General features: G+C 33.9%; 1 protein-coding gene across 6 annotated transcripts in view; it reads left to right on the top strand.

The window, feature by feature from the left end:
• The window catches only part of CDIN1 (CDAN1 interacting nuclease 1), a 131,333-nt gene that overhangs the window by 76,889 nt on the left and 41,666 nt on the right, over positions 1 to 12,778 (top strand). For 3 of the 6 annotated variants that reach the window (XR_010884169.1, XM_067296657.1, XM_067296654.1), the window contains one exon: positions 5,215 to 6,040. The exons of the other annotated variants lie outside the window; for them this stretch is intronic. Coding sequence is in view for 1 of the 3 variants with exons in the window: in XM_067296657.1 (XP_067152758.1) it covers positions 5,215 to 5,218 (4 nt within the window). In the remaining 2 variants the exon portion in view is untranslated. Of the gene's footprint in view, positions 1 to 5,214; positions 6,041 to 12,778 lie in introns of those variants that run through there. 6 annotated transcript variants of the gene reach the window in all.

Genomic DNA, 12,778 nt, shown 5'->3' with positions numbered 1-12,778 from the left:
ATACAAATTAAATTTAATCAAAAACTACCAGTACTGTTAAATGATTCTGAAACAAAATTAAAATGTTAGGAGAAATACACAGTAGCATACTTTTCTGCTGCTGGTTTCATTTGAGAATAACAGCAAGCAAGTCCCATAGATCTGAGACTGACTGCATTTTTTTTAAGGGTCCATAGTATCATCATAATACTGAACCAAGTAAATGCAAACATAGGTAAACCCTCATTAGGGAATTATTTTAAGGACATATTTGTAAAATAAAGCAACTATTTCAGAAACATTGCATATATATTAAAATACAGATTCAACTGCAGATAGAAACAGTATAAGATTAAAGTTTGGAAAGATTTTTTTTTCTTTAGCTACTTATCTTTTTTTAACCTGTCTCATCATGTTACTCCTCTTATTCCTTGATTTTATACAGAAAAGTCTAAACAGAATAATTTTAATTTTTAACAACAAAAAACTTACCTTTTTGTTAGCTTCCACAATTTATGGCCCCAGTTGTATAGCATTCTGTTTGTTCAGCGATGACCTTCCAAGTTCGATTTAAAAAGAAGTCAGAAGCATTTGTCATGTCTCCTCGATCTTGTCCAGAGGTACCTATTGTAATTATAAAGGACTAATAAGGTTGTTTATAATATAACAGTCTGACAATGCTAAAAAAAATCTTCTGAAGAGCAACTTCTTGTCTTTTTCTTCTCTATCTTAAGGAAAAAACTGTAATCTTTTTGCTTTATGCTTTACTGTATCTTTTCAACATTTTGTTGAGACAGCATAAAGAACTTCTGCCTCAGAAACTTAATTTAGTTTTAAAAGATGAGCAGTATGACTTGCTCATTACCAATAACTTCTTGGAAATACTCTAATAATGGTGTAGCTGTGATACCGTTGAATTTTGCACCCTATAGTTATATCTAGAAACATTTAATTCCTTTCACAATGTGAAAAAAACCTTACGTGTCTGCATTGCAAAAATGTGTGATATGTGAATATAATGAACTCTATTTTGTAGAAAAATCCAGTCCAATTGTTTAATCTATTATAACCATTAATGAAATATTGCTATAAGTAGATATTAGTGGTATTTTACATATGTCAAATTTTTTTACAATCAACTTATGGTAATTTTTTTCCTTTGTATGTCTTTTCCTGCTTCTTCTCTTCCCTTTCCTCCCCCATTTCAGCATCCCCAGCAATACTTCTTCTTATACATACATAAATATATATATATGTATGTATTTAAGGTAAATGAAAACATACTAAAACCAGTGGAAATTGAGTGTTTGACAGAAATGTTTACCTCTCTTGTAGGGTATCTTACAACACTGTGGTATTGTCAGACTTCCATACATCATTTAAATACCCTCAGACAGCAAAAGTAGAATCTTGGCAATTCTGTAATCTCATCATGTGACTTCAAGAAGGCTTTTTTTCATATCTACAATTAAGACAAATTTATGTTGTATGTATTTATGGTTGCTAAACTCAAAATTGTCTCATTTCATTAATTTTTAACATTGTGCTTTCTTAACTACTATGAGGAAATGTATTAAAATGCCTTAATTATAGGGTGAGAAGAAGAGAAAGCACAAGTCCTAGCATATGATCTTTCAATTGTTCACTAAAGGATAAAGAGGGCATTCAAGCGTGGTTTAGATAACTGTCAGCAATAATAAAATGCAAGGTAGTTTGTAGAGCCTATAAAGACCTTTCAGGGAAATAGATATAATTAAAAAAATAAAACAGACTTTTCATATCAAAGAAATTCAAAATGTTATAAAATTTCAGAATGTTACTATATTAAGAGTAATGTATGTTTCCAAGGAGGAAAAATAATTGTGAAAATATTCTGCAGTCTGCACAGCAGTGATGGCTTTGTTTTGTTTATGTGGTTATATGTCCTTTAGCTTTTAACACATAGACTATAGATAGTGTATTAGAGATATTTCAGGTTTTCTTAGTTGATTTTACCTCTTTTTTTTATTTGCTAATACTTTTAATTAAGGTGGGGGGGGGTTGAAAAATAAGGTGAACAGTTAGCTTGGTAATGTAAAATTGTGTTATCACAATTAGCCACAGAATAATCTAAATGGCATATGTTTATAGAAGTTCATTTGCCTATTTGGAAGAATCTGTAGGTTCCTGTCTTATGTTATATACTGTAATATATATTTCAAAGTATATTTCCAACTTCTGTTTTTTCCATTCCTTTAATCCAAAAAAATGCATTTGCTATTAATGGTTTTGGCTGTATTAAAAAAATCTTTTTTTTTTCCTGTCATGTGTTGAAAAGTTTAATTAGGCACTTTTTCTGCGTTATTGAATTATACTGCTTTTGTCAAACTATTAGAAACTTAACTTGCATGTGATAAGCAGCTGTTTATACACAACATTGACTGCTCTCTTTGTAGAGTAGTTTTGCCCCTTTGCTTCGCCTTGTACTTTCATGAAGAGGTTTTTGTAAGCTCAGTTTGCTTTCACCCTGATGCACATACATTGATTACATTGACCAGTTGGTTTGTCATAGCCAAGTACCAAATGCATGTGTGCAAGTTATCTTCTTTTAGCGGAGAATCTTTTACAGATAGATCAACTTCACTGACATGCATTTTCAGCAAATGCAAAAACTCTATCAGTTTTTTGGTTGTAATTGCTGTCCCAAGAGCATTAAGAAACATGCTAATACTGAAAACATTGCTTCAATATTTAGTGTCTTGCTATATCCTCTAGTAAATTAGGTTCGGATTGTTAATATCGGTGTTCACTTTGTTGCTAACTGATAGATCATAGAAATGGAAAATCATCTCTGTTCTTGGAGTTGCTAATTTGTCTTATAATTTTAGGAAACATTAGCGTCCATTTTCTGTTTTCACATATGAACTTGCAGAAGGAGGAAGTGCTACCTTAAATTCTGCCCTAGGGTAGACACCTTGAACTGGAGCACAAATGAATAGCACAGCCTCTGTATCATACCCTGGCCCTTATGAGAAAAACTAGCTAAGATACTGCTGAAAATGTGCAAATGTGTGGCATTGTTCTGCTTAAACATACCTCACCATCTTCTTCATTGCTAGGCATCCTGAGACGTGAGGACTTATGACTACCCAAACTAAAAGGGGATTGCAGAGCAGATGCACAATTAGCTTTAAGGCAACCTTTCTGTATGTGGTATGCCTGTTTCTGAGAAAGAAGTGCCTCACCTGATGCTATCACCAAACTCCCTTCTTCTGTTTTCAATTGATTGTGTCCCTTTCTTCCCACTCACCCCACCTGGTGTGACGGAGCTATTAGATGTAATGATGTTTCCGTAGAATGTACTGAACAAGCTCGTACTCTCCTCTCTGCAGCTCTTGCACTCCTACAGAATCGCTGCAGTTGTGATCATTTCTATTGGATTTGTAATGGCTCAAGTCAAATTTTGGTTCTGCTTTTTTTTTTTTTCCTATTACTAATTTATTTTCTTTCCCTAAACTTATGTGTAGTTGTTTTTTATCACTTTCTTGGCTATTAGAGTTGCTGTGTGTCATACCAGAGATGATTGAGTTTCAGTGGTGACTTGTATGACGTGGTAAGCACAGTAAGCTCTCACTGAGTAAAAATGACTACAGAACAGTATTTTAGTATCTGTCAAAGTAATTTTTACTTTTGCCTGCATAAGGAAGTTATTTTTAAATTGTTTTTTTCTGTTTTCTTTTGTTAAAAATCACAGTCACTACCTCTAAAGAACTCTCCTTGCTGATAATAACATCTATTAAAAACAATAGACATTTGGTATCACTACTTTAAAATGCAACATTCAAGAGAGAAATGTGCACATGCGTTATCAGAGGTCTGAAGGCTTAATCTAACTTCTTGTAGAGCAGACTGTAGCTCCTTACGTGTTTGCCCAGTATTTAGCACATCAAGCCTCACTGCAGGCTGAAGGTTTCATAATGCAAATAAGAAGAAGAACCAGTTAGAATGATAGTCTTCATTTACTTTGTTATGCTTTCTGATTCTTAGTAACAATGATTCTCATGCTTTTTCCTCTAGACACTGGACAGGGTAGACTATAGTGGCTATAAATTGAAAGATTGGGGTTTTAATCTCTTTTCCATCATTGATCTCTTTGGTACTACCAAGCAAATTACTTCATGCTTCTGTGTTTAAAATTCCCTATCTGCAGAAGCTTGATACTGCATCAAAATACTGCAAGGTCGAACTTATAGTTGATAAAGTGTTTTCTTAAAACTCAGGGTAAAATGCGCTACAGATGTGGATGCATGATATACTCTGTTATGAAAATCCATCTTACTGTAGCAAAAGTGTAAACGTAAGCACAGATCTTCTCATAACTTTCATTTTCTTATCACCATTCATAGTGTGTCAAGGAAGAGAAAAAATATCCAGGAATATCGTCTGTGCTTTGGCATAAAATGTTAGGAAAACAACATCTAGTTCCAGACGTTTTTGGCTTGTGTTAAGGAGATAAAGGATAGGAGGTTAGGAAGAATACAAATCATGTCAAACTACTGCTCAAATCATTCTCTGCAAAATGTCCAGGGGAATAAGTTCAGAGAGAATAGCTTGTGTTCTCACTGTTATGGAAAAGATTTTCCCAGTCATGAAAGCACGCCATACTTTCTTATGTGTCCTTGCTTTTCTGGTCTTTCTCCATAAAATTGTCATGTGGAACTCTGAAAATTAATACCCTTGACTATAGATTTTTTTTTTTATTTAATTTCTGCAAGACTGGCAAGGTTGTAATAGCTTTAAGACACTTAGCCTAATCAGCCTCTGCCTTCTCCCTGACTTTAACAGACCACCAAATTAGGCTGATTCTGTGAAAGCAATAGGGTCACCATGGCGTGGTGGAGAATTCCCTTCATGTGAGAATCTCAGGGAAACATCTGGGTCATAATGTAAATCTTATCTTAGAACATATATGTGTGTGTGTGTGTATATCTGAGTTGCATAAATGTAACTAAAATATGAAATTTAAACATAATTCTGTGAAGTCACCACAGTCTTTTTTGGACATGTCGCAATAGAAGTAAAATAATAGCTTACAACTATGCCTTGCTGTTGATATAATGTTTCTTATTCTTTATTATAATGTCCTCTCCCTGATTTTGCTATGATATGTACCAGGGAGTATTTCTGAACTGAAACTAGTAGAAAAGTGAACTGCTTAAAAATGGAATATGTTAAGATTTTTTTGGTTAATTGCAGGTAGGATGAAGAAGCTGTTGACATCACGGGATATTTTTTTTACCAATGGAGAATTACACTGTGCTGTGTGAGTCTTTTCTATGACATAAGGGAATTTACACATAGAACATTCCTTTCAGTAGCTCAGACTGTACGTTTTAGAGTATTAATTAGCTAGTCAGATTATATTAGGGCCATTGAGTTTTGTATAATTAAAATTGTAGCAACAGCTAAATGGTATGTGATGTGAAATGCAGAGTCTGCTTTTGCCAAGTGTTCTTTGCTTGGTTTTCAAAGAGGGGGAAGAGAGGTGGGAGAAACTTAAAAGTCAAGTCTGACACTTAAAAAATAATAATTAATTTTGAAGTAGATATATATATTTATTTATACAAAATATGAAAGTTAAATATAAGAGATTTTTCTGCTACGTTGATCCTGTAGAGCAGCAGTAATGTGTAGAGTTTGGGGGGTTCTGGGATAGGTTATTCAATTTAAAGTGCATAGCTGTAAAATTACTGTACACTGTTTTTTGTACACCAGCAAGGTAGAGACATCTGATAGAGTATAAGAAAAGTTGTTAGACTTTTTATGTTCATTGTTTAAATGCTATCAAATGAATTATGTTATCTGCATTTTAAATCAAAATGTTCTTGTGGCCATCATGGGACAGGTGCAGTAAATATATGTATATATTATACACACACACACACTTACAGACACACACACACACACACACACATATATAAGATCAGCATGTTTTGGTCTCTGTGTTAAACTTTCCTTGTGACAAGTCTTTGTTTAAAGGTACCTCCTATAAATAAAAATAACCTGTGCTAATATCAGATTACTAATTCAGTGTGATTTTTGTTATTTCTTCTCTGTGTTACCTATTTGTTTTTTATCCTGTATTTGTTCCAACAGGTCTGTTGATAATGGATGTAGAATTATCATGGGCTTCCATTTCAGTACCATCTTTTACATAGAATCTGTCCATCTACCAGAGGTCTAGTTCTATTTGAAGTCAACAGCTCGCAGTGGCCTCAATGGAGTAAGACAGTCATCAGTATTAGTTTAGTCTTGGATAATGACAATGGGCACAATTGAAGTACAGGAAATTCCATTTAAGCACAAGAAAAATCTTTTTTACTGTGAGGGTGGTCAAACACTGGAGCAGGTTGACCAGAGAGGTTGTAGGGTCTCCATCCTTGTAGATATTCAGAACTCGACTGAACATGTCCCTGAGCTATCTGCTTTAGTTGACCCCGCTTTGAGCAGGGGAGTTAGACTAGATGATATCCAGAGGTCCCTCTCCAGAGGTCCCTTCAACTATTCTGTGATTCTGTGTGTATTCATCATTATTTTTTATCTTTATTTAAAAAAAAAAAAAGTTACAGAGGAAGCCATGTGGAAGTATGAAGAAGGGAGGGAAATCTAAAAGATTTTAGTCCAGCAGACTGTGGTGCTATTACATTTAATGTCAGATTTCCTAGACCAGAGGCATTATGTTCCTTTGGACATGTGCTAGGGGCATATGGAGAAAGAAGTCAAAGCTCGTGTAATTTGAGAAGAAAGCCTACTATTGCAATACAAATGAGATTTCACTTTCAAGAACTGACATGGGTTATTTAAATTGTCTTTAGTGGCATTTTGGAAGAAGCTGGAGAAACTCAGTTTTCAGAGTGAGAGAAAAAATTGGGGTGAAGAAAATTATGAAGAAACCTTATCTGCCTGTTAATGTTTTTCTGAGAACTAATGATAAGTGCTAAGCATCACTTCAAAATCAAAAATTAAAGTAATAGCTTAAACAGTAATACAATCGTGAAAATTATTGAAGGAAAGCAGAGGCAACTTTTTTGACCCTGTTGATCTGGAGTTTGGGGATCAGTTCACAGGAGAGAACACAAAATGTAGGCTTATAAAGTTAGTCCTAACTGCCGACAGATCCTAATATGTTAAAGGTTGTAATCTTTTGAAAGAAGTTGGTTGGCTTTCCTGTTGGCCCTCCTATCAACTTTAACCTCCGACCTTCTCCGGCATGTATCACTACAAATAAAACTGCTGAGGTTTGACAAGAGGATATAAAGTCACCAGGCCATCGCACAGAGATCTCTGCATGATTTTCTTTAACCTTAAGCTTAAATGAACGCTACTCTAAGTCAGGATTTTTAATAAGAAGTCATAAACACTCACCCATATCACTTTTGTTTTAATAATTACTGTTTTAACAGAGAAAAGAAAAACATACATAGTAAATTATGTTTGACAACTGGAATTTGGTGGTTTTGTTATTGGATGTCTTTGACCGTTACATAGATTGCTGTTCTTCATTTTAATGTATACTTTTTCATGCAAGCTGCATATGATATTGATATAAACATGGCATTTGTGTACAGTGTTATAAATGAATTTTTAGCTCTTGATTAAGACAAACCAGATGACAAAAATAATGTATGTGTTTGCATTTACCAACTTCAAAATAATCTTCGAAACTGTAGTCACCTGCGAAGGTTTTGGCTTTTGTTTTTCTGTATTTTTAATGTAACTTTACACAATATGTTTTAGCAATCTAGGAACTGTGCAGGCCATACTTACTAAAAGTTTTTCTATATTAATCCACTCCTAAGAGCTGCCTGCATAGTATTTTCATTTGCTTTGACTGAGTGGCCATCCATGGTATTAACTCTTGCAGAGTCCCTGTTCTTATGAACAACTTACGTCTGAACATTGGCTTCACCATACTGAAATTATATCACCATCCTAAAATTATATTTCTTTCCCGTTCGGATCCCATGCCAACTTAAAATTAGATTTTCTGTTTTCCAGCTTTTTATTTCTGTGTGAAGGTATTTCCATGACTAATTTCTTGTTATATCATAATGCTCTTCATGCTTTTTGTTGCTCTTATCTTGTCATCTTTTATGCTCACCCATATTTTTTTCAGAGTGATTCTTTTTTGGCCTGGATAAGCAGTCTCTTCTTTTTGAAGTCCTTCCTTCCCTTGCCAGGTTCTGTTCCCTGTGTGAGTGAGCCATTCGTATTTTCATCATCTGACAGAGTATACTTCTGTCGCATACAACTCCACTTTCCGTGATTAGAAAAGTACTGCTGTTTTTATCTGAAAACATATAGAGATGTTCCATACTTAGTTATGATTTCTATGTATTTTTAGGTTTTCTTCACAATTGTAACTACCAGGGACCAGGGAGCACCTTTTTTTTTCTAAATAGTAGCAGAACACTAGTCAGGTATCAGTAGGCCTTGCATCTTGTTGCATTTGCCATAAATTTTTAATTGGGTTTCATTTATCCTAAATTTATTAAATATAAGCTTATTACAGAAATGCTTTGCTATTATAGATGCAATACTGTCTTAAATCTGAGCCAGTGTTTTTCATCTGTGCTTGGACTACATCTAAGTGGTCCATAGAAAGTAGATAAGGAAAACAAGCCTTTTGTGCGTCAGTTTATAATCATTATATATTGGAAAATTGCTAGGTATTTGCTAGTTGTAGAAGTCTAACAAATACTAATCTACGGATTTATCTTGAAGGGAGTACGTAGCAGACTTTACCTAGACTTCTGGTGTTACTTGTATCCTAGGAAACAGCGGATGTTACTGTTTGTCATATCAGTACAGTATGTAAATTTTGGAAGTTAGATATTGCTAGAATGCTAAGGACTGACTGAAGGTTAATAAGGGGAAGCTTTTAAAAAAATGTAAAATCATATCAAGAGGAATATAATTTAGCTGACAAGGTGTGGTGAGAGAATTCGGTTGCACTATGCCTTTTCACCTATGAAAGTCTTTAAGTGTTTTCCTCCCCATCCCTGATTTTGAATATAAAGAGAGTGCTAATCGTCAGGTGATGTGACTTCTACTTTTCTCTGCAGCATCACGTCAATCTGTGCTCCCTTATCATTTTCCCTAACATTTAACCTCCACCATCTTCAAAAAGTGGGGTGGAAGCCCACTAGAAAGGCACCTGAGGAGACAGATGAGACAAATTGGCAATGAGTCTCTGCTCTCATTAAAACAAGAAGTATTGACGTCTAACTTTCTTCTTTGAGACCACATTCAAAAGAATATAATATAGTGCCTCAGCAAACCCAGAATGTACAGCTTTGAGATATTATGATAGTTTTAGCTGATGCTAGCAGAGATTTCTGATACTTTGTATGTAAACAACATCATCTAGCATTGCTTATCAAAGCATGTAAGAAATTGTTTTCTTCTAGTGCTTCTAAAAGTTACAGGATGGTCACAGGGGACAGGGGTGCGAACATCTATCATGGTAGTAGGAAAGCAGAAGTATTAAGCTATTACACTTACTAGAAACAGCTGTCTGCACACTTTCACTGTGAAAATGTATCTGTGGTGGAGAAGTTCTCTACTATAATTTCAGCATATTCCGTTAAAGCTCCAGTATCATCCTGAAGTAACAGTTACTATACATAGAAGTAAAAGAGTTAAACTGTGAGTATAAAGTTATTAATTGAGGGGTGATTAAGATAGCATTTGGTATCCATAGGGGATGTTCAGAGAGCTTTGTAATGGGTACAATAGCAATGATTAAGAGAAGGAATGCTGATCCCTTCATGCATGAAATAGTTTATCCCGCTATGGAGCCCAGGAAACTAATAAAGCTTCTGTGGACCAAAGGCATAGAGGCTTATTTTGGCTGGATTAAGATATTTTCCAGAAATGCTTTTCTTTTTTTTTTTTTCTTTTTTTTTGCATGATTTAGGGAATGAGGAAATCAGTTACATTAGAAAAAGCAAATGTGTAAATAGAATTGTTTTAGACTTACTCTTATCGCAGTAGATAAATGATTATCTGTGCCTTTTAAAAATGCACATTTTAGTGATATTTTAAAATACAAAAATAAATTAATATTTTTTATTCTTTTAAATTAGCCTCAGTGTTTCAAAAATACTGGTACTTCAGGAAATATGAGTATAAATTAATCTGATATTTGTTACAAAGCCTTGAAATAGATCAGCAGAACATAAAGCAGCTATTGTACATATACTTTGGTAACTCATGTAAATGTTGCTACATTGAACACACTCATAGGGATTACAAAGATTCTTGGTTTTCAAAATGTTTGTACCATTTCAATCTACTCTCTTGTAGAAATGCTATTCTGTATTTCTTTATCAAAAGAGGTTTTAAGAAAAGTAAATCCCCTAAATGTACTTTGGGAAAGTAGACAGTATGTGAACACCTCTCACATTTCTTGTATGCATGCGATGTGTTTTATCTTTCAAACCATAGTTACCAAATATTCGCTGTATAAATCTCATTACATGTGTTGCTTGTATCAGAAGGAAAGAATATAGTACTCTGTATAGTTGGAAATGTCAGCGTTGTGAGTTGCTGATATTTTCCATTGGATGTGAATACCAAGCTGAATGTTTAAACCATTTTTAATAAGTAGATAGCATTTGTTTTAACATATCTGTATCTAATTTCTGAATATGGATGCCAAATAATTGCTCTATCCTAGAAAGATGTGAAATCTGCTGAAAAACTGAAAACTTGAAAGAAAATGGTAGTGGGAACTAAAGGTCCCAATATCTGTTCCATTTTCTTAAACGAGTAAAGAATAGGAACTCTTCAGAGCTAATAAACAAGATCCAAGAGGTTGGGATCAGTCTCACCAGCTTTCCCTCCTTCGTGTTAGAGTTCTAAGGAAATCTGTGTCTGCTGAAACTTACTATGCTCCAGTAGGGTTTCTCTATTATGAATTAGTTTAGGTTTTCGTAGGTTTTGACTGAATTTCATCCCAACTAATGAGTCCTTTTGTGAAATAAGTTGATGTCATATCTGCCATTTTGCAGATGTACCCAACTTTTCACCTAGAGCACCACTTAAACCACACAAAGATTAAGATTTCAGGCTTTTAACATGAATGTTTTCAGGTATTTTAGCACGTAAAGATGGAAGTACAAACTTGATATCCACATATGGCATTGAATAAATATGTTAAGTTCTATCTTAAAAACATAAAAGTACTGTTTTGCCTTAAATTATTTTATGCAGATAATTATCACGTTAGTATTTACTTCTCAAATAACTATAGACATTTTCACTGTCACCTGAATCCAACAGCAGAAAGTGTTTTGTTGTGGCCTGTGAGCCAAGGGATTAAAAAAAAAAAAGCACAGAAGTAGCAAAAAAATTTGTCCTCACCCACTTTCATAGGCCTGTATTTTCTCGTCCCTGGCTCTGGCCCTGGCCCTGGCGTTAAAGGCAGAAAGAGTCATTTAGCTGAATTTTGAAAGCTCTTTTTGAGGCAAAGAAACTCTGCCTTTAAATGTTATCCTTTGTCCTAGGTAATCCAATTTCTTAAAAAGCAAGTCTTAAAGTTTCAGAGAAAGAAATAGGAATAATTTTAAAGTGAGGAAGAACTTTTATAATAAAAAAAAATCATACTCTTGTTTAACAGTGACTTTTGAAAATACAACAATTTTAAATTACTTCAGATGTTATGTAATCAAGCTGTGGAACTCACTGTGACAGTACTATTGACTACCAAAGTTTAAGAAGAACACAATGAGAATTTAAACATGATTTTGTGCATTTTTATAATGTATGAAAAAGATTGTTTGCTCACACACAAGATATAAATTCTTATAGTGTATTAAAGACTTGTCAAAGAAATCACTAATTGTCTTGAATTAAAAAGATATTGAAAAGATATATATATATAATTGGTTTAGGTTTTTTACTATATATATATGTAGTAAGCAAAGTAGTCACTAGTCAACATGGAAGTCAAAATATGGAACAGTGGAAATTGGTCCTTTTATATATATATATATGTATTTACACACACACATATGTATAAAATATATATTTATATCCTTTAATTTGATGTTATACCCATTTTTACAAGCAGATGATGCAATTATGCTTTTTAAAAATATATTATGTCATTCCTCTAAGGTATATGAATTAAGAATAAAATCTCATCCTTGCTATTATATTTCATGATGTTGGGAGGTGTTCTGTTATTCTATGAAGTTGTATTGGACTGAACTATTTCCCTATTGTTTTACACATTGTCTTAGTTAGCATTTACTACATGTATTAAAACTGCACCTGGAACTTCTACTAGAATGTGCTAGGAAATGCTCAAAAACAGAACAAGAGATACTTTATCCCAAAGAGTTTAATGTTCAAGTATGATATAAGAGTCAACAAATGTCTACATTCAGTGCAAAAAGGCAATAAGATAATACTGATCAGCATAATATTCACTAGTCTGAGTAGCTCCGCAGCTTGTTAAGTTTTTCATGTGTTTTGGCAAATGAGAGATTTAGAGGAGAATAACAGACGGCTTTTGTGAATATTTTTTGAGAATTATTTCTAACCTTGAGAGGCAATTGAGAATAAAGGATAAAGATGGTTTGTCAATTCAGTATGGGGTTTGTCAGTTTGCTAGTGAATGGACAGAGATGATAAAACCATGAAAGGGAAGATTACTGCAACGAGTCTTCCACTTGTGGAGGCACAAGGAGAGAAATTATGTGCTTAAATACTCATGATCTTTTGCAAAATTGTTTTGGATGCAGATGAACAG

The sequence above is a fragment of the Apteryx mantelli genome, chromosome 4 (genome assembly GCF_036417845.1).
Source record: "Apteryx mantelli isolate bAptMan1 chromosome 4, bAptMan1.hap1, whole genome shotgun sequence".
Classification (NCBI taxonomy): Eukaryota; Metazoa; Chordata; class Aves; order Apterygiformes; family Apterygidae; genus Apteryx; species Apteryx mantelli.
The sequence above is the reverse complement of the archived record's forward strand: the minus strand, read 5'-3'. Positions and strand labels throughout refer to the sequence as shown.